The sequence below is a fragment of the Triticum aestivum genome, chromosome 5A (genome assembly GCF_018294505.1).
Source record: "Triticum aestivum cultivar Chinese Spring chromosome 5A, IWGSC CS RefSeq v2.1, whole genome shotgun sequence".
NCBI lineage: Eukaryota > Viridiplantae > Streptophyta > Magnoliopsida > Poales > Poaceae > Triticum > Triticum aestivum.
In genome coordinates, this window is record NC_057806.1 from 618319660 (window position 1) to 618346605 (window position 26946).

The window sequence follows — 26946 nt, forward strand, 5'->3', positions numbered from 1 at the left end:
AATGAAGTTATCCTTAAGATTAATGTTCATACGCTCCAGGTTCCCTGATGATCACTTTATTTAGAAGATGGAAAATATATCCAAAATATTAATAACAATCATCTCAGCTCTAAACCACAACACCGTTGGGCTGAAGATGGAAAAGAACTTAATGAACCGTGACAAATGATTATAAACAACGTTAGTCAGAAATATAACCACAAGCCACATAATACTGACAAACATGCCACTTGAGTGAGTGTCCCATATGATTATAAACGACGTTGGTCAGATATATAATCAACATGTTACATCATGACGGTCATTAGACTAGCAAGCTTGCCACTTTAGCATTCATGTGTGCTTCATAATGCTCATAAGGGACTAAGTACACATTAACATAATAAAGGAGTTATTTTTCATTCATTCTTCTAAATAAGACTTGTTGCATCTTAATTAGACAACCAACATTATAATGTGCTTTTCATACATTCTCTCCAACCAAGACTTCTCGTTGGTTCCATCTTAATTAGAGAATTGAGATACATATTTTGCTTAGTTGTACATGATATGGTCTAAGTAGGAGAAGTGAACGTCACATCTCATATTAAATGAGACTTCCATTCTCCCCCTCGAAATGTGGTCTAAAACCACAATTTTGATGAGGTCTCATTAGTTACACTTCTTTTACATCTTCAATTGTAACATAGCATATAATCTTTACAAAAGATTTATTTAGTGAAAACATAACTCATCTCACCAAGGTGGGACTAACATTACATAATTGGAGTTGACTTAATAACATACAAAATCACCTCATCTGTTTGAGAGTTAAGGTTCTCCAATAACTAGGAGCATGAACAAAATATCATCAATAAGATGGAAAAATTAAGTCATCTCCAAAAGCTAGTGGAATAAATCCAATAGTTTTGACTTTAGTCTCCTTTGCATTAGTAATGTGCATGATGGCACATGTGTCTTGAGATCTCTCCCAATGTCTGCCTTATCATCATGATTAACATCCTTCAACCTTAGTGGCAGAAAAACATTGGGAGATTCCTTACATGAGACAATGATCTCCACTCTCCATGTGGGAAAGTTCTTTGCATAAGGTTCGTCTATGTCAAACATTTGTTTGACATCATTATTATTGTTGGAAAAAAAGGAGACAATTGTATGATCATCATAACAGAGAATCAAGCATAAACTAACCACGCAATAAGATGAATAAAGAACATGCTTAATTTTTATTCTAATCTATATCACCGTTGGGTAGATAATGAGAAAGAACCTTACTTACTCATAAATGACACATGAGAAACACAAGCAATGTTGGCCAGAATATCATCATATGCAATTAGAACATTTGCTCATTAAATCTCTAATCAAAACTTCTCGTTGGTTCCATTTTGACCAGAGAGATATAAAATCTTGTAATGACCAGCAAGAACTACGACTAAATTAATTGCCATCATTAACATAAAGCAATGTCATAATATAATCATGTGTGCCATAAGGCACACTGATGCCTTTTGACACTAAATCTCACAATGATAATATGAATATTGAACATAAGTGTCAAAATTATCATTAGAATTCTCAATGACATACAATGAAAATGACATTGGAATTAACATATAAACATAAATGTTACTCTCACCGAGTAAACACTAAAGAGGACATTCAGAGTGAAAATACCATTAATATTATCGCCAGGATATCATAACATTTTCCCAAAAAAAATTGGACATAAATTTTTCGCAAGGATTCACAAAATAACAACATTTGGCAAATAAGAGTTGTCAAACATATGACAACATGTACTTTCGAAAACAATTTTTTTTGTTTAGGGGATTGATCATAACCCAATAAACATTATTTGAGTCTTTATGCATATTTCAATGGTGTATATCATAATAAAATGACATGAAATGCACCAAGCAAAAAACTTTATTTTGCCCAATAGACATAATGCCCCAACATTATTATGACACATAGTGCGGTGCGGAAAACCGAACCACGCGTCCATCATCATTTTCCTTGAGGTGGCCCGAGCCCATTAGAAATTACCACATCTTTAAGAAAAAGTCATAAGTATGGCATCAACATTAAATTCACACTCAAATAAGTTTGCATATAAAATATTTGAAACATTACGAAATGAAACATTATAGATTGTGATCATGACAAATGTCATTTCATAACATTAATATTTAAACTTTAAAATGATAAAATAAAATACCACCACTAAAAATGCCATATATGGCATTTACATTATACCACATTAATATTTTCGAAATAAAATTTCTCATTGGTCCATTTTATTCAGAAAATTCAAACATTATCTTTAGCATAATTTAGGCAATCAAGACGTATTAACAGTGCATAAAAAATTATTACTAATATTAACAACATGATTCAAAAGCACCAAAAATACCAATTGCCTAAAAGACATAATTTGGCTGATAGGAACCCACGGCAGCCCTTTAAAGAAAAAACAATATCATTATTAATACTGCCTGTTAGACATTTTTGGGCATATTGTTTCTTAATAAAACAGTGCATAAACCATCAAAAGAAAACTTGAAACAACCCTTTTTTTTAGTCCACTTGAAACACATCAAATGCACTGAAAATAAACAAAACGACTCGATACTTATTTTCGGCCTAAAACCAACGGCAACCCATAAAAGGAACGATCCAGCAGCTAAATTCATTAACATAAGAAAACTTTATACTGGGCCAACACAACCTGGGTCGTAGCCTACAGCCAGATTAGGCCCGCTAAGCCACCCGCAGCCCGACTGCAGCGGAGCATCAACGTCAGCCGTCGATCCCATCTAACGGTTGTAAGTTGCTCCCTTCGGAACAAAACTAACTCGCGCTGGCAAACCCTAGCGCATTCTTCTCTCCTCCCCCGCTTTCTCCGCTCGCGACCGACCGACCACTGGCGGCGGCACAAAGCAAGGCGCGAGAGCCCGGTGTCCATGGCGGTTCGGCGGCTCCGCTCGCCGGAGTAGCGTGCAACGGAGGGATCCCGCGCGCTGCTCCGTCGAGCGTGGCCACCCGTGCAGCTACACGACATTTATTGCGGGATGCCGGAGGAGAGAGCAGTGGTGCCAGGTCGGCCATAAGTGCCCGCCGGCGGTGACGCGAGGCACTCGGCGTCATCCATTAGGCGTCGTAAACCTGCGGCTCGTCCGCCGCTGCGAGGGATGGCACGCCTTCAACGATGCTGCTGCAGCATGAGGTACTGACGTTGACGCGCATGGCGTGGTGGCCATGCTCGTAGGCGTCCATGATGTGTGTGCGGCACGGCAACATCTCCAATCTGGAGCGGGTAAGCACCCCCAGCCCAAACACGTTGAGGATTTATTCTTTGCTTCTAGTGCTCGGGATTTGGGGAAAAACTGCTTTTTTTTTTCTCGGGATCTTTTCTTAAAAAAAAATTTGAATCCTTTTCTGAACCGAGGCCACAATCAGTGCTAATATATTAGGCGAAAATTTAATTTCGGCTATTTCATAATTAGCAAACATTAGTCAGGGCAATTAGCACTTAACCCAGATGTCATCATCATTATTATGTAAGCGGAAGCGATTTATGCATGAACATTACTCAAATTCATAAGGAATTAGACCATGATTAGTAAATAACATAAACCGAGTCTAATTGGAGTTCTTAAACAGAGATCAAACTGGCTCAAGATACCAATGTTAACAATAATACTTTAGAGTTAAGATAACTAGGATCTGGATCTCTTGATTAGAACACCCATCAAGCAGAATAGTGGTTACTAACCGTGATTATCTTGATCCATTAACAGGATAGCCCCTGGCTCCACCTTAGCATCTCCAGCAGTGAGAAGATCGTCGGGAGGAAGGGCATCAGCAGGCGATGTAGCAGACACGAAGGATGCCGCCGGCACGGACCTGGAGGTGGCCGGCGGTGGAGGTGGTCTTCTGATCCCCTTAAGCACCCTTTCAGGATCGGCTGTTAGGAGTAACCGGGTGCTAACCCGTGCGTGTGTTACACCCCAAGGGGTACGACCTCCTCATTTTGTAAGTGGTGCGAAGGGGACAGGGACCAAAACCAAAAGTTGGGTCAATGCCCCCGATCAGGGCATGTACTGGGGATGCAAATCCTCCCCTTCTTTGTCTCAGTTTGTTATAACCGTAGATCAATTCCAACAGCTAGCTATGCACGTATAGCAAACTACCACTCGACAATCCTTGATTGATCTGACGTAGCCGCTGATCCGCCAAGTACCGGCGTCCTCCGGTCCTTGAGTCACCGTCACCGGCGAGTGCTCCACTGGCAGCCCCACGTCGCCGCGCAAGGATGGAGGAGGAGCAGCAGTCAACAACGAGGTGGCCTGCGGGTTTAAAGCAGCTGGACGGGCGGCCAGTGAAGGCGGTCATCAGCGCAGACCGTGGAGGCGCGGTCGTCGGCCGTGCATGCCCTGCGCATGCTTGGGAGGAGGGAGAAGGGAGACAAAGGAGGAAAGAGAAGAAGGCGGCGGCGCTGCGGTGTCCTCGCCGGCGACGGTGAGCCGTGCCTGCGTGGGGCAGTGATCGAGCGCGAGCTCGCCAGGGGCACGGGCAGGGTCGAACGTCTCTGGCGGCGGCGGATCGAACGGGAACGGGAGGAAGGAGATGGACTAGGCAGGGGAATTTTTTTAGGTATGGAGAGGCTAGTCAATAACTTGGTCAAAGACAGCAATCCCGGTCTGTGAATACAACGTCATCAAATCCACTCCTTAAACTGCCCGAAGGTTTATTTAGACCGGGATCGATAAGGTTAGGGTATCAATTTTAGGGATTCAAACGTCAAGGTTCATCTACGTCGTACTCTACAATATTAAGGTTTAAAACAGACTTCACTTCGATCAAGTAATTGACAAAAACAAGACTTGTCACGTACCGGAACGGAAGAACCGGAGCACAGGCCAAGCGATCGACCTGAGTCACGATCCTCTCGCCAGCCACTTTCCAGCCGGAGTCAGGACAGTTACTAGTAGGCCGAGCGAAGCACGGGGAGTGACCACCAGCAGAGCAGTTCACAGACAGCAAGCAAGCAAGCGCGCGGATCGATCGGGAGCGGCGGCGATGGACGACGACTTCGGCTGCGTGATCGGCGTCGCGGGGAGGGGAGAATTCGCGGTGGTGGCGTCCGGAACCCCCATCGTGCACCTCGACGCCCACAGGCTTCTCGCCATCTCCGGCAGCCACCAGAACCGGTAACGACTGAGCGAGCTAGATCCAATCCACCTCCACCCGCCGCCTCGCTCGATCCCGGCCACCTTCCATTCCATGGCTTCTGACCTCAGCTTCCCGCCCGTGTTTTGCTTTGGCAGCCCAAGGTTCGCGAGGACGATGTGCCGCAGATGGAAGGGGCTGACCGGGGTGCCGTACCCCGACACCGCCACGGTCGCCGACCTCGCGCGCGAGCTGCTCGACCGCGGCCACTCCGTCGAGGCCCTGGTCGTGGGCTACAACCAGGCCCAGCCCCACGCGGCGGTGAGCTGCCTCGGCCCCGCGCTCCCGCGCGGCCAGTTCCTGTTCGGGGCCGCGGGGCGGGGAGCGGAGGCCTGCAGGGCGGTGCTGCGCCGGGGCTACCGCGACACCATGTCGTCCAGCGACGTGATCGAGCTCGTGGAGAGTTGCATCGCGGAGATCCGCCGGCTCGGGGTTCCCGGGGCTGCCGGCGAGTTTGCGGTCCAGTATGTTGACAGATGGGGAGCGGCGCCCGTGGGAAGGGAGGTCAGGGAGACCATGACTATCTATCGACAGATGTGTTGAAATATTAGATGGGCCTAGAGTCCATATAACAATTTCAGATTTGATTTTTAAGGGCCCATGTAGGAGGCATGATAAGGTGGTGGAAAGTTTAGTCTCACCCCGGAAGTGGAAGGAGAGTTGGAGTGGTTTATAAGGAATTTTCTTCCTCATGCTATTGGAGATTGAGAAGAGATGAGCCCTCGCGCACCCCTCCTCCGCTCGCCACGCCACGCCACGCCACGCCACGCACTCCTCATACCTAATTTGTGTAGGAGTTTTTCGAATTCTGGTTTTGCTGCTGCACTAAAACCGTCGCCGTTTACGGGGACGTACTTTAAGCGTTGGCAGACTAAAACCATCTTATGACTCACTACTATGAACGTGTTCCTCGTGGCAGTTCTGAGCGTGATTGGAGATAAGCTGGTTGACGCATATTTGCATGTGCGGTCTGCCAAGGACTTGTGGGAGGCGCTCGAATCTAAGGTTGGGACTGCCGATGCAGGGAGCGAGATGTATATTATAGAGCAGTTCCATGATTACAAGATGGTTGAAAATCGTCCTGTATTGGAGCAGGCTCATGAGATAATATGAGGAGCTTGAGCTTCTTAAGTGTGAGTTACCGGGCAAGTTTGTCGCGGGCTGCATAATCGCTAAGCTTCCCAATTCCTGGAGGAACTTTTCCATCACTCTGAAACATTAGAGGCGTGAATTCTCTGTGGAGGATGTCATTGGCCATCTGAGTGTTGAGCAGAATTCAAGGGCAAAGGACTCGCACGGAAAAGGGGTCGAAGGAACTTCTGTGGCCAACATGGTGGTGCATCAGAAGAACTCCAATTCCCACAAGCCCAAGGGAAAGAACGGTGTCCAACAGAGTGCCGACTTTAAGAAGAAGGGTAAGAAGACCTTCAAGAAGAACAAGAAGGATGAGGGCTGCTTTACTTGTGGTTCGCTTGAACATTGGGCCAACAAGTGCCCAAACAAGTATAAGAAGCAAGGACAGGACTCCAAGTCTGTCAATACGATTGTGAGCAACAATGAGGGTGGTGCATCTGGTACGGTAATTTATTTGCTGTATTTTCAGTTTGGCCGTCCACCGATTGGTGGGTCGACACAGGTGCAGGTGTTCATGTGTGTGCTGACATTTCATTGTTTTCTTCTTACCAGGCCACAGGTCACGGGTCCGTACTGAACGTGTGCCAAGAACTCGGAGGTGCCGGAGTAACGGTGCTTGGATCGGTTGGAACGGGAAGACATACGACTACTTCCTCTACGTTGCGTCAACGCTTCCGCTTCGGTCTATGAGGGTACGTAGACAACACTCTCCCCTCTTGTTGCTATGCATCACCATGATCTTGCGTGTGCGTAGGAATTTTTTTGAAATTACTACGTTCCCCAACAGTTAGATACGCCGAGTTTATCCAAGGCATGGTGGGGGGAGGCTATAATGACATCCTGTCATGTCCTGAATAAAGTTCCGACAAAGGATAACGAGACCACTCCTTACGAGAAGTGGACCAAGAGAAGGACAACACTCTCGTACTTACGGACCTGGGGCTGCTTGGCGAAAGTTAATGTGCCGATCCCCAAAAAGCGTAAACTTGGACCAAAGACTGTGGACTGTGTTAATTTGGGCTACGCTATGAATAGTGTTGGCTATAGATTTTTAGTAGTGAAATCAGAGGTACCTGGCATGAAAGTCGGTACAAATATGGAGTCTAAAGATGCTACATTCTTTGAGGACATTTTTCCCATGAGAGATGTACAAAGCACTTCTAGACAGGAATCTGAGGAGACTCCTGAACCTGCCATTCCGATGGAATATTATAATCAAACACATGATGAAAATCCTGAGGAGGATAATGAGGAATCCCTTGGTAGGGGCAAGAGACAAAGGACTGTAAAGACCTTTGGTGATGATTTCTTCATATACCTCGTGGAGGATAATCCCACTTCTATTTCAGAAGCGTACGCATCTCCAGAAGCTGACTACTGAAAGGATGCGGTCCGTAGCGAGATGGATTCCATCATGGCTAACGGGACTTGGGAGCTTACTGAACGTCCTTATGGTTGCAAACCATTGGGATGCAAGTGGGTGTTCAAGAAGAAGCTTAGGGCTGATGGTACGATAGAAAAGTACAAGGCTAGGCTTGTGGCCAAGGACTACGCCCAGAAAGAAGAAGAAGATTTCTTCGACACTTATTCACCTGTGGCCAGACTGACCACCATTCGAGTATTACTCTCGTTGGCGGCCTCGCATGGTCTTCTCATTCATCAGATGGATGTTAAGACGGCTTTCCTGAACGGAGAGCTAAAGGAGGAAATCTATATGCAACAGTCAGATGGCTTTGTGATGGATGGTCAGGAAGGAAAGGTGTGTAAGTTGGTGAAATCTTTGTATGGCCTGAGACAAGCGCCTAAGCAATGACATGACAAGTTTAATGAAACGTTGACATCTGTTGGCTTTGTTGTTAATGAGGCTGACAAATGTGTATACTATCGCTATGGTGGGGGCGAAGGAGTTATACTGTGTTTGTATGTTGATGACATACTGATATTTGGGACTAATCTCAAGTTGATCGAGGAGGTTAAGTCTTTCCTATCTCAGAATTTTGAGATGAAGGACCTTGGAGTGGCTGATGTTATCTTGAACATCAAGCTATTAAGAGATGATGAGGGGGGATTACACTTTTGCAATCCCATTATGTTGAGAAGGTGTTGAGTCGTTTTGGATATTCGGACTGCAAACCATCTCAAACACCATATGATTCTAGTGTGCTGATTCGAAAGTCTAAAGGCACAGCTATAGATCAATTGAGATACTCTCAGATTGTTGGTTCACTACAGTATCTAGCGAGCGCAACGAGGCCTGACATCACATTTTCTATTAGCAAACTGAGCTGATTTGTTTCCAAACCGGCTGATGTACATTGGCGTGCTCTTGAGAGAGTTATGCGCTATCTGAAAGGTACTATGAACTATGGACTTCACTATACCGGATACCCGTCGGTACTTGAAGGGTATAGTGATGCAAATTGGATCTCTGATGCTGATGAGATGAAGGCCACAACTGGGTATATATTTACTCTTGGAGGTGGTGCTGTTTCCTGGAAGTCTTGCAAGCAAACGATCTTAACAAGATCGACAATGGAAGCAGAATTAACAGCATTAGACACATCGGGTGGCGAAGCAGAATGGCTTCGAGATCTGTTGATGGACTTGCCAGTGGTTGAGAAGCCGGTTCCGGCCATCCTTATGAACTGTGACAATCAAACAGTTATTGTCAAGGTGAAGAGTTCAAAGGACAACATGAAGTCCAAGAAACACATAAGAATGAGATTGAAAGCTGTCAGAAAATTGAGGAACTCCGGAGTGATAGCGTTGGATTATATTCAAACGGCTAAGAATCTGGCAGATCCCTTTACTAAAGGGCTATCACGTGTTGTGATAGATAACGATCAAGGGAGATGGGTATGAGACCCACATGAGTTGCCATGGTAGTAACCCAACCTATGTGATCGGAGATCCCGTGAAGTAGGACCTGGGAAAACAAGCCAGTGGTGAATTGAGGAGAGTAACTTTACTTACCCACTCCGTTGGAGATGCAATACTCTCGAAAACTGTATGGAAGGATGACTACTGTCTTAATGTGTTCCAAGGCTTATATGCATAAGCAAGATGCTATCCTACAGAGCGATCTTTGGAGGAACACACCTATATGAGCCCGACTGCTGGTCACAGTCTATGAGATTGGGGTGATCTCTAGCAAGCTCATGAACAGGCCAGGAGTGTGACTAATATGCTCCACCCGAGGGGTCAGCCTTCGGCAGCCTCGTATCAGTGAGACTTGTGGTGAAACTTCTTGACGCCAAACTGACAATTCAAGGCATAGTCCATTGTTCAGTTGTGAAGGAGTGTAACTACTTGGTCTAGGTGGAGCTCAACCTTAATCGGTCTCCACTGAGATACTGGTATATCAAAATAGCCTTTGGAACAAAGGACAAACTGGCCCCCTGAGATCTGGTGGGGGATTGTTGAAATATGAGATGGGCCTAGAGCCCATATGACAATTTCAGATTTGATCTCTAAGGGCCCATGTAGGTGGCATGACAAGGTGGTGGGAAGTTTAGTCCCACCCCGGAAGTGGAAGGAGAGTTGGAGTGGTTTATAAGGGATTCTCTTCCTCATGCTATTGGAGCTTGAGAAGAGATGAGGCCCTCGCGCACTCCTCCTCCTCCGCTCGCCTCGCCACGCCACGCCTCGCCACGACGCGCTGCGGGTTGCGGGATTGAGCCGAGCCGAGCTCACTCCTATGCGCTTCTTTTTGCTGGTCAGGAATGGAGAGTCTTTGACAGGTGGGGCCACGATCTGAGACGTCGGATTGTGGGCTACCGACTTGGACGTGGGTTCATCCCACGTCTCTCCACGCGCAGCCGCACATATATATGTGGGGCGCTGCCAACCCTAGCCGCCATAGAAACAGAACGCATCTCCGCCTCCACGCCCGCGTCGTTCCTCTGCTGCTGCTGCCGCCGGCGACTCCGTCCCGTTCACCACGTACACGGTTGACAGGAGAGCAGGCCTCCGAAACCCCGCCTCTCCGGATCCTGTATGGGAGAGGGGCGATTAGGTTTTTGGGTAGCGACTACGCGACTGCTCGCTTCTGTTCATCTACGTCCACATCACCTTCGTCATCACCATGTCGACCGACACCGACCGTGCCGCCGCTGAGAAGGCCGAGGCCGACAAGAAGGCCACCGAGGATGCCGCGGCTACCGCCTCCGCCACCGCCGCCGCATGGCCGATTGGAGGGTATACATCGTTTATCCCTCTTATGTTTCTTTCTATTGTAGTTGTACTAGCGATATGCGTAGATGTTTCTACTATATGCGTAGTACATGCTCTGTTAGATCGTAACCAATGTGTTATCAATACTGTCAATGTCATTCTCATGATTTATTCATGGATTAATTTAATCGAAAAACTGCCTATTTTCTTATCAATCCAAAAACCTAATTTGTGTAGGAGTTTTTCGAATTCTGGTTTTGCTACTGCATTGAAACCGTCGCCGTTTATGGGGACGTACTTTAAGCGTTGGCAGACTAAAACCACCTTATGGCTCACTGCCATGAACGTGTTCTGGGTCGCCGGTGTGACTCCCACAGGAACGATCGCTCCTGATCAGGAGAAGGTGTTCAAGGAGGCCACTGTCGTGTTCCTCGGGGCAGTTCTGAGCGTGATTGGAGATAAGCTGGTTGACGCATATTTGCATGTGCGGTCTGCCAAGGACTTGTGGGAGGCGCTCGAATCTAAGTTCGGGGCTGCCGATTCAGAGAGCGAGATGTATATTATAGAGCAGTTCCATGATTACAAGATGGTTGAAAACCGTAGTGTATTGGAGTAGGCTCATGAGATAATATGCATTGTTAAGGAGCTTGAGCTTCTTAAGTGCGAGTTACCAGGCAAGTTTGTCGCGGGCTGCATAATCGCTAAGCTTCCCAATTCCTGGAGGAACTTTGCCACTACTCTGAAACATCAGAGGCGTGAATTCTCTGTGGAGGATGTCATTGGCCATCTGAGTGTTGAGAAGAATTGAAGGGCAAAGGACTCGCACGGAAAAGGGGTCGAAGGAACTTCTGTGGCCAACATGGTGCATCAGAAGAACTCCAATTCCCACAAGCCCAAGGGAAAGAACGGTGTCCAACAGAGTGCCGACTTTAAGAAGAAGGGTAAGAAGACCTTCAAGAAGAACAAGAAGGATGAGGGCTGCTTTACTTGTGGTTCGCTTGAACATTGGGCCAACAAGTGCCCAAACAAGTATAAGAAGCAAGGACAGGACTCCAAGTCTGTCAATACGATTGTGAGCAACAATGAGGGTGGTGTATCTGGTACGGTAATTTATTTGCTGTATTTTCAGTTTGGCCGTCCACCGATTGGTGGGTCGACACAGGTGCAGGTGTTCATGTGTGTGCTGACATTTCATTGTTTTCTTCTTACCAGGCCACAGGTCACGGGTCCGTACTGTAAGTGCATCTAGTGCCACCCCTAGTTGGTTTTGGAGTATTGACGACAAACCTAGTTGAGGGACTAATGTGTTTGTGAGAATTGCAGGATAACACAGGTAGAAGTCCCTCATTGATTCGGTTTTCCTACCAGAGATGACCCCTAAAAATGTTCGAAGACATCGATGTCAAAGGTGGTATATGAAGATATTCACATTGAAGACTATGACAAGAGAAGACATCGCATGAAGCCTATGGAGCTCGAAGACTTAGATCTTTCGTAGTTCTTTTTCTTCTTCTTTGTTGAGTCATAGGAACCACCGTACTATTAAGTGGGGTCCAAGAGAACCAGTCAGAATGACTGAAGTGATGCTTAACCAAAACCTATGTCTTCGAGTGAAGACTATGAGAGCAAATCTTGTCCAGAGTCGGACAAGTCAGCTTTGCTTGTAGCCCAAGTAAAGTTGCCGTGTGAGTTTAAAATCTGACCGTTGGAACATGTGTCAGTTCCTTAGTGACCAAGGGTCATTTTGGACAAATCAGGTCGGGTTGCCTAGTGGCTATAAATAGCCCACCCCTACAACCATAAACGGTTGGCTGCTCGGAGTTAGTGTACGGCTTTTGTCGTTTGAGAGCAACCCACCTCGAAGCCCTTGAGAGAGAATTCCTTGCGAGGATAAAGCCCTAACCACCCAGAGCCAAAGAGAATTAGGCATCACTTAAGTCTTCTTGTCTGTGTGATCTAAAGACTTATTACACTTGAGGACTGTGAATCCTCCAGCCGGTTAGGCGTCGCGTTCTGAGCATCCAAGAGACATTGTGGATTGCCGGTGAACGAAGTCTGTGAAGGTTTGGGAGTCTACCTTGAAGACTTACCAGAGTGATTGGGCGAGGTCTGTGTGACCTTAGCTCAAGGGGAATACGGTGAGGACTGGGTGTCCTGAGCTACGTGTTCAGGACTGGGTGTCCAGGACTGTGTGTCCTCAGGTTTAAATACCTAGCCGCCCTAACCAGACGTACAGTTGTCACAGCAACTGGAACTGGTCCAACACATCATTGTCTTCAACGAGTCACTGGTTTCATCCCTCCCTTCTCTTTACGTACTATTACTCCTTGTGAAGTCATTGTATGATTGCACTATCTTTTTATCTTCACTGAGTGACTGCGTGTTCTGTTTGGCTTCATAATATCTTCCTACCTGATCCTTACTACATTGCTGCTATTAGTCATTGAGATTTCACTCTATTGAATACTTGACTATGGCTTGCCTAGTGTAGTTTACCTTCCGCTGCAGGGTAACAGGTTTATTTCTATCGTTTGTCTTCATAACTTTCACGTTTTGAAGACTTTCATAAAAATCGCCTATTCACCCCCCCTCTAGTCGATATAACGCACTTTTAATTGGTATCAGAGCCAGGTACTCCCTTGTTCTGTGTGATTCGGTTTAACCACCTGGAGTTTTAGCTATGTCGACTGCAGGGATAACCAAAGTCTCCGCTGCGTGCCCCGTCTTCGATGGAACTGAATATCCCTACTGGAAGAATAAGATGCGCATGCATCTTGAAGCCATTGACGTCGACCTATGGTATGTCGTCAAGAACGGTGTTCCCAAGACTGGAGAAGGTGTCACTGCTGCTGACGTCAAGAAGTTCGTTCAACTGGACTCTACTGCCAAGAATATCATCTGTGGTCATCTGACCAAAGGACAGTATGGCCGCGTGAGTGCTTTGGAAACATCTAAGCTAGTCTGGGACTGGCTCTCCAAGGTCAACGAAGGCGTCTCAACCCAGAGAGATCAGAGAATCAGTGTCCTTCGCAACCTCTTCAACCACTTCAAGAGAAATGACAATGAGAATGTCCATCTCACATTTGATCGACTCACTGACATCACGAATGAGCTTCAAGCCCTTGGCGCTACTGAGATCACCAAGCATGAAGTCGTCAAGACACTACTGAGATCACTTGACAGTTCGTTTGACACCCTAGCCCTGATGATTCAAGAACGTCCTGATTTCAAGACACTCGATCCGTCTGACATACTTGAGAGGCTCAACACACATGAGTTTCAGCTTTCTGAGAAAAGAGATATCTACGGTCCAAACTATGGGCGAACTCGTGCCTTGAAGGCAAAAGTTGTCTCCTCATCTAAAGAAGAATCTGACAGCAGTTCTGATGATCCTGAAGACATTGGAAGGGAACTTGCTATGCTTGTGAAGAAGTTCCAAAAATTCACCAAGAAGAAAGGCTTCAGAAAGTCTTCCCGATCAAGCTCAAGGAATGATGAAGCTTCTGCTCATGACTACAAGAAGAAAACATGTCACAAGTGCAAGAAACCTGGCCACTTCATCTCTGAGTGTCCGCAGTGGGACAATGAGAACAAAAAGAAGAAGAAGAGCAAGGAATATGACTCTGACGACAAGAAGAAGAAGAAATACTCAAAGTCTTCTTCCAAGTCTTCTTCAAAGTCTTCATCACACAAGAAGAGCTCATCTGGCAAGGCACGTGCATTTGTTGGCAAGGAAATGGATTCAGAGGAGGAGTCCGCTTTTGAGGAGGCGGAGGTGGAGTCTGAGGAGGAGTCCGATTCTGGCGTCGCAAGTCTGGCTACAACATACATTGCCAAGTCCATCTTGAACACTGAAGACAATGACCTCATCACCGACACCGATGCAAATGCCAAGGACTACTCCGCTCCTACCTACTGCTTCATGGCACGTGGTGCCAAGGTAAACACACGCACTACTCACTATCAAACATCTAGTGACGATGACTCTGATTGTGGTTCAAAACCCAGCTACAAAACACTTGCGAAAATTGCAACTGAACAATAGAAAGCCATGGAACATATTCAAAAACTGTTAGACAAAAGCGATGATCTGTTAGGCGCTGAAATGACTCGATCTGAGTCCTTAGTTGAAGACATAAAAAATCTTCACGTTAAGTATGAGGAACTTGAGAGTCGTCATGAAACGCTCTCAACAACTCATGAAAATCTTTCCTATGATTATCTTCAAAGGAAGCAAGATCTTGAGAAATTGAGAGCGGCTCATGAAGATCTTCAAAAGGAAAATGAGTCACTTCACGCCAAACAGATCAGTTCCACTCAGGAAGGATTTGAACCACCATGTCTTAAATGCATTGAGCGTGATAATGCTACTACTGTTGCTAAATGTTCTACTGCTGCTACTGTTGCAATATCTTCAACTGTTGATGTGGGAACTAACCCCTCTGCTGAGGATTCCACTGCTATTGCTGATGAGAATGCTAGGTTGAAGACATTGCTTGAAATAGGGATGTACAAAAGTCTTAAAGGGTATCAGACACTATGTGATGTCCTCAAAAAGCAGATCTTGAACCGAAACCCGAGGAAAGAGGGTGTTGGGTTCGTAAGGAAAATGAATGCTGATGGCTCTTACTGGAAACCCGAGCAGTACCCCAAAACCACATGGGTTGCTGCAAAGGAATCTTCAGCAGATCTATCCAATCTATCTGGCTTATCTTGTGCAAATCCCATTGTCATTGATGAATCCTTTGATGCAAACTATAAACTGTTTAAGAATCAGAATGGTGAAGTGTTTGCCAGGTACATTGGTACTAACTGCAGGAATGGACCGCCTATAAAGAAGATCTGGGTTCCAAAAAAGTGTCTGGAGAATCTTCCTGTGAATGTCATCATGACACCACACGTGAAGAAGACAAAGCTCAGACCACAGGCTTCATACGGTCCAAAGGCTTCATACAGACAGAGGACTCACCTGAGTCGCACTAACGCAAATGTTTTGCAGGGAAACCATACTCAGGCCTATGAATATGAGCGCGGTTAATCAAACCGCCATGTTCATAAGACCAAGAACTATTCTGCTTATTCTTATGAGTACTATTGTCCGCCTGCAAGACTTTTTGCTAGGGCTCCAAAGCCAAAGTTCTCAGATGCTGCACTTAGACTTATTGCTTCTAAGCCACCCTTGAAGATGTGGGTGGCTAAGAAAGCTTAACTCTCTTTTGCAGGGAAAGGTCTCCAGTAGAAAACCAAAATTGTCTGACGCTATTGCTGGGGACCTTAAACATCTTGTAGGGCGCAAGATCAAATGCCCGAATGGTCTTACTATGTACTTCGTTCCTGAATCGCTTGCTACTCTCCCTATCAGTCCTAATCTGGATCTAAGCTTTCATAACCCACTGGTTCGTCAAATGTTTTTGCTTCACAATTCTCTTCGTGAAGCCTATCCCCCTAACTGCACTGTAGGGTACGACACCAGCGTCTTCAGAATGGATTATTGATAGTGGGTGTACCAACCACATGACTGGCAAAAGAAGCCTTCTTATGGACTCAACATTACGTCCATCCGACAAGAGTCACATCACATTTGCTGACACTGGTAAAAGTAAGGTATTGGGTCTAGGTAGAGTTGCAATCTCAATGGATCAACACATGGATAAAGTCATGCTTGTTGAATGCCTTGGCTTCAACTTAATGTCTGTCTCAATGCTTTGCGATTTGAACATGATCGTAATATTTGGAAAATATCTATGCCTTGTACTAATGGAATCTGACAAGTCTCTAGTGTTTGAAGGGTATCGGAAAGATGATTTGTACGTGGTAGATTTTTCGGCAGGACCACAGCTTGCCGTATGTCTTCTAGCAAAGGCTTCAGAATGCTGGCTCTGGCATCGGAGGCTAGGGCATGCTGGCATGAGAAACCTCCACACCCTTGCAAAGAAGAAGCATGTCATAGGCATCGAGGGCGTCAAGTTCAAGAAAGATCACTTATGCGGTGCCTGTGAAGCAGGGAAGATGACGAGGGCCAAACATCCCTCGAAGACAATCATGACAACCACTCGACCCTTCGAACTGCTCCACATGGATCTTTTCGGTCCCACTCATTACTCAACTCTTACTACTACTACTTGCCTCTATGGCTTTGTTATTGTTGATGATTATTCTAGACATACTTGGATTCACATAATCCTCTACAAGACTGAAGTGCAAGATGTCTTCAGACACTTCGCCAATCGAGCAATGAACAACTATGGCGCCAAGATAAAGCACATCAGAAGTGACAATGGCACTGAATTGAAGAATACTGGCCTTGATACATATCTTGATACCTTAGGCATCACACATGAATTCTCAGCCCCATACACGCCACATCAGAATGGCGTCGTCGAACGCAAGAACAGAACACTCATTGGGATGGCCCGAATGATGCTTGATGAATACAAGACTCCAAGAAAATTCTGGCCTGAAGCCATTGATACTGCATGCCATACAATCAATCGTGTTTATCTTCACAAGCTTCTGAACAAGACATCTTATGAGCTCCTTACTGGCAAGAAGCCAAATGTCAGTTACTTCAGAGTATTTGGTGCCAGGTGCTGGATCAAGGATCCACATCACACTTCAAAATTTGCACCAAAAGCACATGAGGGTTTTATGCTTGGATATGGAAAGGATTCGCACTCCTACAGAGTCTTCAATCTCTTTCATTATAAAGTGGTTGAAATAGTGGATGTGCAGTTTGATGAGACTAACGGTTCACAAAGAGAGCACCTCACAAATATGCTAGATGAAGTTCCATCCAGCGAATTAATCAAGCTTATGGGAACCGGAGAAATCATACCCTCTGAAGCTCAACCTGAAGAGGAACTTATCATCTCCGCACCTGATCAACCTGAAGACAATGCTCAGCCTCAAGACAATCCCACTAACAATGACAATGATGAGCAAGAGCAAAACCTTCGCCCTATACATCCTCGTGTTGCCAATGAAGTGCAGATTGAGAGAATAATTGACAACATCAATGCACCCGGTCCGCTCACTCGATCAAGGGCAACTCAGCTGGCAAATTTTTGTGGGCACTTCGCATTCGTCTCAATAACAGAACCCAAGAAAGTTGAAGAAGCCATCATGTAACCTGAATGGATTCAAGCTATGCAAGAAGAGCTTCAACAATTTGAGCTGAATAATGTATGGGAACTGGTTAAGCATCCTGATCCTTGGAAGCACAACATAATAGGAACCAAATGGATATACCACAACAAGCAAGATGAGCATGGTCAAGTTGTCAGAAACAAAGCTCGTCTCGTTGCTCAAGGATATACTCAAGTGGAAGGCATTGACTTCGATGAAACATTTGCTCCTGTGGCTAGACTTGAAGCCATACGCATACTGCTGGCCTATGCCAATCATCACAACATACTTCTATATCAAATGGATGTGAAGAGTGCCTTTCTCAATGGCAAGATTGAAGAAGAAGTGTATGTTGCACAACCGCCTGGCTTCGAAGATCCAAAACATCTTGACATGGTATACAAGCTCAACAAGGCACTGTATGGCCTCAAACAAGCCCCTCAGGCCTGGTATGACACACTCAAATACTTCCTGAAGAGAAAAGGCTTCATACCTGGTTCCCTAGACCCCACTCTCTGTTGGGGAACGTTGCAGAAATCAAAAATTTTCCTACGGTTTCACCAAGATCCATCTATGAGTTCATCTAGCAACGAGTGATCGGATGCATCTACATACCTTTGTAGATCGTGAGCGGAAGCGTTCAAAGAACGGGGATGAGGGAGTTGTACTCGACGTGATCCAAATCACCGGAGATCCTAGCACCGAACGAACGGCACCTCCGCGTTCAACACACGTACGGTCAGCGTAACGTCTCCTCCTTCTTGATCCAGCAAGGGGGAAGGATAGGTTGAGGAAGATAGCTCCAGCAGCAGCACGACGGCGTGGTGGTGATGGAGCTGCAGTACTTCGGCAGGGCTTCGCCAAGCTCTATGGAGGAGGAGGAGGTGTTGGAGAGAGAGAGGGAGGCACCAAAGGCAAAAAGGTAAGAGACCCTCCCTCCCCCCCACTATATATAGGGGGCCTAGGGGGGGGGGGGCGCCGGCCCTAGGAGATGCAATCTCCTAGGGGGGCGGCGGCCAAGGGGTGGGGGGCTTGCCCCCCAAGCAAGGGGGCGCCCCCTTTTAGGGTTTCCCCCACCCTAGGAGCATGGGCCCTAGGGGGAAGTGGAGCCCCAGCCCACTTTGGGATGGATCCCTTCCCACTTCAGCCCATGGGGCCCTCCGGGATAGGTGGCCCCACCCGGTGGACCCCCAGGACCCTTCCGGTGGTCCCGGTACAATACCGGTGACCCCGAAACTTGTCCCGATGGCCGAAATAGCACTTCCTATATATAATTCTTTACCTCCGGACCATTCCGAAACTCCTCGTGACGTCCGGGATCTCATCCGGGACTCCGAACAACATTCGGGTTACTGCATATACATATCCCTACAACCCTAGCGTCACTGAACCTTAAGTGTGTAGATCCTATGGGTTCAGGAGACATGTAGACATGACTGAGATTGCTCTCCGGTCAATAACCAACAGCGGGATCTGGATACCCATGTTGGCTCCCACATGCTCCTCGATGATCTCATCGGATGAACCACGATGTCGAGGATTCAAGCAACCCCGTATACAATTCCCTTTGTCAATCGGTATGTTACTTGCCCGAGATTCGATCGTCGGTATCCCAATACCTCGTCTCGTTACCGGCAAGCCACTTTACTCGTACCATAATGCATGATCCCGTGACCAGACACTTGGTCACTTTGAGCTCATAATGATGATGCATTACCGAGTGGGCCCAGTGATACCTCTCCGTCATACGGAGTGACAAATCCCAGTCTTGATCCGTGTCAACCCAACAGACACTTTCGGAGATACCCGTAGTATACCTTTATAGTCACCCAGTTACGTTGTGACGTTTGGTACACCCAAAGCACTCCTACGGTATCCGGGAGTTACACGATCTCATGGTCTAAGGAAAGGATACTTGACATTGGAAAACTCTAGCAAACGAACTATACGATCTTGTGCTATGTTTAGGATTGGGTCTTGTCCATCACATCATTCTCCTAATGATGTGATCTCGTTATCAATGACATCCAATGTCCATAGTCAGGAAACCATGACTATCTGTTGATCAACGAGCTAGTCAACTAGAGGCTTACTAGGGACATGTTGGTGTCTATTATTCACACATGTATTACGATTTCCGGATAACACAATTATAGCATGAATAAAGACAATTATCATGAACAAGGAAATATAATAATAATGCTTTTATTATTGCCTCTAGGGCATATTTCCAACAGTCTCCCACTTGCACTAGAGTCAATAATCTAGTTACATTGTGATGAATCGAACACCCATGGAATTCTGGTGTTGATCATGTTTTGCTCTAGGGAGAGGTTTAGTCAACGGATCTGCTACATTCAGGTCCGTATGTACTTTACAAATATCTATGTCTCCATCTTGAACATTTTCACGAATGGAGTTGAAGCGACGCTTGATGTGCCTTGTCTTCTTGTGAAACCTGGGCTCCTTGGCAAGTGCAATAGCTCCAGTGTTGTCACAGAAGAGTTTGATTGGCCCCGACGCATTGGGTATGACTCCTAGGTCGGTGATGAACTCCTTCACCCAAATTGCTTCATGTGCTGCCTCCGAGGCTGCCATGTACTCCGCTTCACATGTAGATCCCGCCACGACGCTCTGCTTGCAACTGCACCAGCTTACTGCCCCACCATTCAAAATATACACGTATCCGGTTTGTGACTTGAGTCATCCAGATCTGTGTCGAAGCTAGCGTCGACGTAACCCTTTACGACGAGCTCTTCGTCACCTCCATAAACGAGAAACATTTCCTTAGTCCTTTTCAGGTACTTCAGGATATTCTTGACCGCTGTCCAGTGTTCCTTGCCGGGATTACTTTGGTACCTTCCTACCAAACTTACGGCAAGGTTTACATCAGGTCTGGTACACAGCATGGCATACATAATAGAACCTATGGCTGAGGCATAGGGGATGACACTCATCTCTTCTATATCTTCTGCCGTGGTCGGACATTGAGCTGAGCTCAATTTCACACCTTGTAACACAGGTAAGAACCCCTTCTTAGACTGATCCATATTGAACTTCTTCAATATCTTATCAAGGTATGTGCTTTGTGAAAGACCTATGAGGCGTCTCGATCTATCTCTATAGATCTTGATGCCTAATATATAAGCAGCTTCTCCAAGGTCCTTCATTGAAAAACTCTTATTCAAGTAGGCCTTAATGCTGTCCAAGAGTTCTATATCATTTCCCATCAAAAGTATGTCATCTACATATAATATGAGAAATGCTACAGAGCTCCCACTCACTTTCTTGTAAACGCAGGCTTCTCCATAAGTCTGCGTAAACCCAAACGCTTTGATCATCTCATCAAAGCGAATGTTCCAACTCCGAGATGCTTGCACCAGCCCATAAATCGAGCGTTGGAGCTTGCACACCTTGTCAGCATTCTTAGGATCGACAAAACCTTCCGGCTGCATCATATACAATTCTTCCTTAAGGAAACCATTAAGGAATGCCGTTTTGACGTCCATTTGCCATATCTCATAATCATAGAATGCGGCAATTGCTAACATGATTCGGACGGACTTTAGCTTCGCTACCGGTGAGAAAGTCTCATCATAGTCAATCCCTTAAACTTGTCGATAACCCTTAGCGACAAGCCGAGCTTTATAGATGGTCACATTACCATCCGCGTCTGTCTTCTTCTTAAAGATCCATTTATTTTCTATGGCTCGCCGCTCAATGGGCAAGTCAGTCAAAGTCCATACTTCGTTTTCATACATGGATCCTATCTCGGATTTCATGGCTTCTAGCCATTTGTCGGAATCCGGGCCCGCCATCGCTTCTTCATAGTTCGAAGGTTCACCGTTGTCTAACAACATGATTTCCAAGACAGGGTTGCCGTACCATTCTGGTGCGGAACGTGTCCTTGTGGACCTTCGAATTTCAGTAGGAGCTTGATCAGAAGTATCTTGATCATCATCATTAACTTCCTCTCTAGTCGGTGCAGGCACCTCAGGAACATTTTCTTGAGTTGCGCCATTTTCCGGTTCAAGAGGTAATACTTCATCAAGTTCTACTTTCCTCCCACTTACTTCTTTCGAGAGAAACTCCTTCTCTAGAAAGGATCCATTCTTGGCAACAAAGATCTTGCCTTCGGATCTGAGGTAGAAGGTATACCCAATAGTTTCTTTAGGGTATCCTATGAAGACGCATTTTTCCGACTTGGGTTCGAGCTTTTCAGGTTGAAGTTTCTTGACATAAGCATCGCATCCCCAAACTTTTAGAAACGACAGCTTAGGTTTCTTCCCAAACCATAATTCATACGGTGTCGTCTCAATGGATTACGATGGAGCCCTATTTAAAGTGAATGCGGCAGTCTCTAAAGCATAGCCCCAAAAGATAGCGGTAAATCGGTAAGAGACATCATAGATCGCACCATATCTAATAGAGTGCGATTACGACGTTCGGACACACCATTACGCTGAGGTGTTCCAGGCGGCGTGAGTTGTGAAACTATTCCACATTTTCTTAAGTGTGTGCCAAATTCGTGACTCAAGTATTCTCCTCCACGATCTGATCGCAAAAACTTGATTTTTCTGTCACGTTGATTCTCAACCTCACTCTGAAATTCCTTGAACTTTTCAAAGGTTTAAGACTTGTGTTTCATTAAGTAGACATACCCATATCTACTCAAGTCATCAGTGAGGGTGAGAACATAACGATAGCCACCGCGAGCCTCAACGCTCATTGGACCGCACACATCAGTATGTATGATTTCCAATAAGTTGGTTGCTCGCTCCATTGTTCCTGAGAACGGAGTCTTGGTCATTTTACCCATGAGGCATGGTTTGCACGTGTCAAATGATTCATAATCAAGAGACTCTAAAAGTCCATCTGCATGGAGCTTCTTCATGCGTTTGACACCTATGTGACCAAGGCGGCAGTGCCACAAGTATGTGGGACTATCATTATCAACCTTACATCTTTTGGTATTCAGACTATGAACATGTGTAGCATTACGCTCGAGATTCATTAAGAATAAACCATTCACCATCGGAGCATGACCATAAAACATATCTCTCATATAAATAGAACAACCATTATTCTCGGATTTAAATGAGTAGCCATCTCGAATTAAACGAGATCCCGATACAATGTTCATGCTCAAAGCTGGCACTAAATAACAATTATTAAGGTTTAAAACTAATCCCGAAGGTAAATGTAGAGGTAGCGTGCCGACGGCGATCACATTGACCTTGGAACCATTCCCGACGCGCATCGTCACCTCGTCCTTTGCCAGTCTCCGCTTATTCCACAGCTCCTGCTTTGAGTTACAAATGTGAGCAACTGCACCGGTATCAAATACCCAGGAGCTACTACGAGTACTGGTAAGGTACACATCAATTACATGTATATCACATATACCTTTTGTTTTGCTGGCCTTCTTGTCCGCTAAGTATTTGGGGCAGTTCCGCTTCCAGTGACCACTTCCCTTGCAATAAAAGCACTCAGCCTCGGGCTTGGGTCCATTCTTTGGCTTCTTCCCGGCAGCTTGCTTGCCGGGCGCGGCAACTCCCTTGCCGTCCTTCTTGAAGTTCTTTTTACCCTTGCCCTTCTTGAACTTAGTGGTTTTATTCACCATCAACACTTGATGTTCCTTCTTGACTTCTACCTCTGCTGATTTCAGCATTGAAAATAACTCAGGAATGGTCTTTTCCATCCCCTACATATTGAAGTTCATCACAAAGCTCTTGTAGCTTGGTGGAAGCGACTGGAGGATTCTGTCAATGACCGCATCATCCGGGAGATTAACTCCCAGCTGAGTGAAGCGGTTATGTAACCCAGACATAGTGAGTATGTGCTCACTGACAGAACTATTTCCCTCCATCTTACAGCTGAAGAATTTGTCGGAGACTTCATATCTCTCGACCCGGGCATGAGCTTGAAAAACCATTTTCAGCTCTTCGAACATCTCATATGCTCCATGTCTCTCAAAACGCTTTTGGAGCCCTGGCTCTAAGCTGTAAAGCATGCCGCACTGAACGAGGGAGTAGTCATCAGCACGTGTCTGCCAAGCGTTCATAATGTCTTGGTTCTGTGGGACGGGTGCGTCACCTAGCGGTGCTTGTAGGACATATTCTTTCTTGGCAGCTATAAGGATGATCCTTAGGTTCCGGACCCAGTCCGTATAGTTGCTGCCATCGTCTTTCAGCTTGGTTTTCTCTAGGAATGCGTTGAAGTTGAGGACTACGTTGGCCATTTGATCTACAAGACATATTGTAAATACTTTAGACTAAGTTCATGATAATTAAGTTCATCTAATCAAATTATTCAATGAACTCCCACTTAGATAGACATCCCTCTAGTTATCTAAGTATAACATGATCCGAGTTAACTAGGCCGTGTCCGATCATCACGTGAGACGGACTAGTCAACATCGGTGAACATCTTCATGTTGATCGTATCTTCTATACGACTCATGCTCGACCTTTCGGTCTTCTGTGTTCCGAGGCCATGTCTGTACATGCTAGGCTCGTCAAGTCAACCTAAGTGTTTGCATGTGTAAATCTGTCTTACACCCATTGTATGTGAACGTTTGAATCTAACACCCGATCATCACGTGGTGCTTCGAAACAACAAACTGTCGCAACGGTGCACAGTTAGGGGGAACACTTTCTTGAAATTATTATGAGGGATCATCTTATTTACTACCGTCGTTCTAAGTAAACAAGATGTACAAAACATGATAAACATCACATGCAATCAAATAATAATAGTGACATGATATGGCCAATATCACATAGCTCCTTTGATCTCCATCTTGGGGCTCCATGATCATCCTGTCACCGGCATGACACCATGATCTCCATCATCGTGTCTCCATGAATTTGCTTGCCAAATATTACTTCTACTACTATGGCTAACACGTTTAGCAATAAAGTAAAGTAATTTACATGGCGTTTCTCAATGACACGCATGTCATACAAAAATAAAGACAACTCCTATGGCTCCTACCGGTTGTCATACTCATCGACATGCAAGTCGTGATTCCTATTACAAGAACATGATATCATACATCACATATATATATATATCATTCATCATTCATCACAACTTTGGCCATATCACATCACAGAACACTTGCTGCAAAAACAAGTTAGACGTCCTCTAATTGTTGTTGCAAGTTTTACGTGGCTGCAATAGGGTTCTAGCAAGAATATTTTCTTACCTACGTGAAAGCCACAACGTGATTTGTCAACTTATATTTACCCTTCATAAGGACCCTTTTCATCGAATCCGCTCCAACTAAAGTGGGAGAGACAGACACCCGCCAGCCACCTTATGCAACTAGTGCATGTTAGTCGGTGGAACCGGTCTCACATAAGCGTACGTGTAAGGTTGGTCCGGGCCGCTTCATCCCACAATACCGTTGAAGCAAGATAAGACTAGTAGCGGCAAGAAAGTTGACAACATCTACGCCCACAACAAATTGTGTTCTACTCGCGCAAGAAGAACTACGCATAGACCTAGCTCATGATGCCACTGTTGGGGAACGTTGTAGAAAACAAAAACTTTCCTACAGTTTCACCAAGATCCATCTATGAGTTCATCTAGCAACGAGTGATCGGATGCATCTACATACCTTTGTAGATCGCGAGCGGAAGCGTTCAAAGAACGGGGATGAGGGAGTTGTACTCGATGTGATCCAAATCACCGGAGATCCTAGCACCGAACGGACGGCACCTCCGCGTTCAACACACGTACGGTCAGCGTAACGTCTCCTCCTTCTTGATCCATCAAGGGGGAAGGAGAGGTTGAGGAAGATGGCTCCAGCAGCAGCACGATGGCGTGGTGGTGATGGAGCTGCAGTACTCCGGCAGGGCTTCACCAAGCTCTATGGAGGAGGAGGAGGTGTTGGAGAGAGAGAGGGAGGCACCAAAGGCAAAAAGGTAAGAGACCCTCCCTCCCCCCCATTATATATAGGGGGCCTAGGGGGGGGGGGCGGCGGCCCTAGGAGATGCAATCTCCTAGGGGGGCGGCGGCCAAGGTGTGGGGGGCTTGCCCCCCAAGCAAGGGGGTGCCCCCTTTTAGGGTTTCCCCCACCCTAGGCGCATGGGCCCTAGGGGGAAGTGGCGCCCCAGCCCACTTTGGGCTGGATCCCTTCCCACTTCAGCCCATGGGGCCCTCCGGGATAGGTGGCCCCACCCGGTGGACCCCCGGGACCCTTCCGGTGGTCCCGGTACAATACCGGTGACCCCGAAACTTGTCCCGATGGCCGAAATAGCACTTCCTATATATAATTCTTTACCTCCGGACCATTCCGAAACTCCTCGTGACGTCCGGGATCTCATCCAGGACTCTGAACAACATTCGGGTTACTGCATATACATATCCCTACAACCCTAGCGTCACCGAACCTTAAATGTGTAGACCCTATGGGTTCGGGAGACATGTAGACATGACCGAGATTGCTCTCCGGTCAATAACCAACAGCGGGATCTGGATACCCATGTTGGCTCCCACATGCTCCTCGATGATCTCATCGGATGAACCACGATGTCGAGGATTCAAGCAACCCCGTATACAATTCCCTTTGTCAATCGGTATGTTACTTGCCCGAGATTCGATCGTCGGTATCCCAATACCTCGTTCAATCTCATTACTGGCAAGCCACTTTACTCGTACCGTAATGCATGATCCCGTGACCAGACACTTGGTCACTTTGAGCTCATAATGATGATGCATTACCGAGTGGGCCCAGTGATACCTCTCCGTCATACGGAGTGACAAATCCCAGTCTTGATCCGTGTCAACCCAACAGACACTTTCAGAGATACCCGTAGTATACCTTTATAGTCACCCAATTACGTTGTGACGTTTGGTACACCCGAAGCACTCCTACGGCATCCGGGAGTTACACGATCTCATGGTCTAAGGAAAGGATACTTGACATTGGAAATAACTCTAGCAAACGAACTATACGATCTTATGCTATGTTTAGGATTGGGTCTTGTCCATCACATCATTCTCCTAATGATGTGATCTCGTTATCAATGACATCCAATGTCCATAGTCAGGAAACCATGACTATCTGTTGATCAACGAGCTAGTCAACTAGAGGCTCACTAGGGACATGTTGGTGTCTATTATTCACACGTGTATTACGGTTTCCGGATAACACAATTATAGCATGAATAAAGACAATTATCATGAACAAGGAAATATAATAATAATGCTTTTATTATTGCCTCTAGGGCATATTTCCAACACTCTCTTCATGAAGACATATGATGGTGA

The 26946-nt window shown here is 46.0% G+C and overlaps 1 protein-coding gene and 2 long non-coding RNA genes across 3 annotated transcripts; 2 read left to right on the forward strand and 1 right to left on the reverse strand.

The window, feature by feature from the left end:
* Positions 1 to 713: 713 nt before the first annotated feature.
* On the reverse strand, positions 714 to 3977 carry LOC123105373 (uncharacterized). Its single transcript, XR_006450815.1, has 2 exons — positions 3779 to 3977; positions 714 to 1097 (listed from the first exon to the last, which is right to left on the reverse strand). It is a non-coding gene; the product is annotated as an uncharacterized lncRNA (long non-coding RNA).
* LOC123105372 (uncharacterized) lies at positions 3192 to 4169 on the forward strand. Its single transcript, XR_006450814.1, has 2 exons — positions 3192 to 3319; positions 3804 to 4169. It is a non-coding gene; the product is annotated as an uncharacterized lncRNA (long non-coding RNA).
* Positions 4170 to 5049: 880 nt separating this feature from the next.
* LOC123105371 (uncharacterized) lies at positions 5050 to 5895 on the forward strand. Its single transcript, XM_044527430.1, has 2 exons — positions 5050 to 5216; positions 5334 to 5895. The coding sequence occupies exons 1-2, from the start codon at positions 5086 to 5088 to the stop codon at positions 5776 to 5778; spliced, it is 576 nt and encodes a 191-aa protein (XP_044383365.1). The 5' UTR covers positions 5050 to 5085; the 3' UTR covers positions 5779 to 5895.
* Positions 5896 to 26946: the final 21051 nt, after the last annotated feature.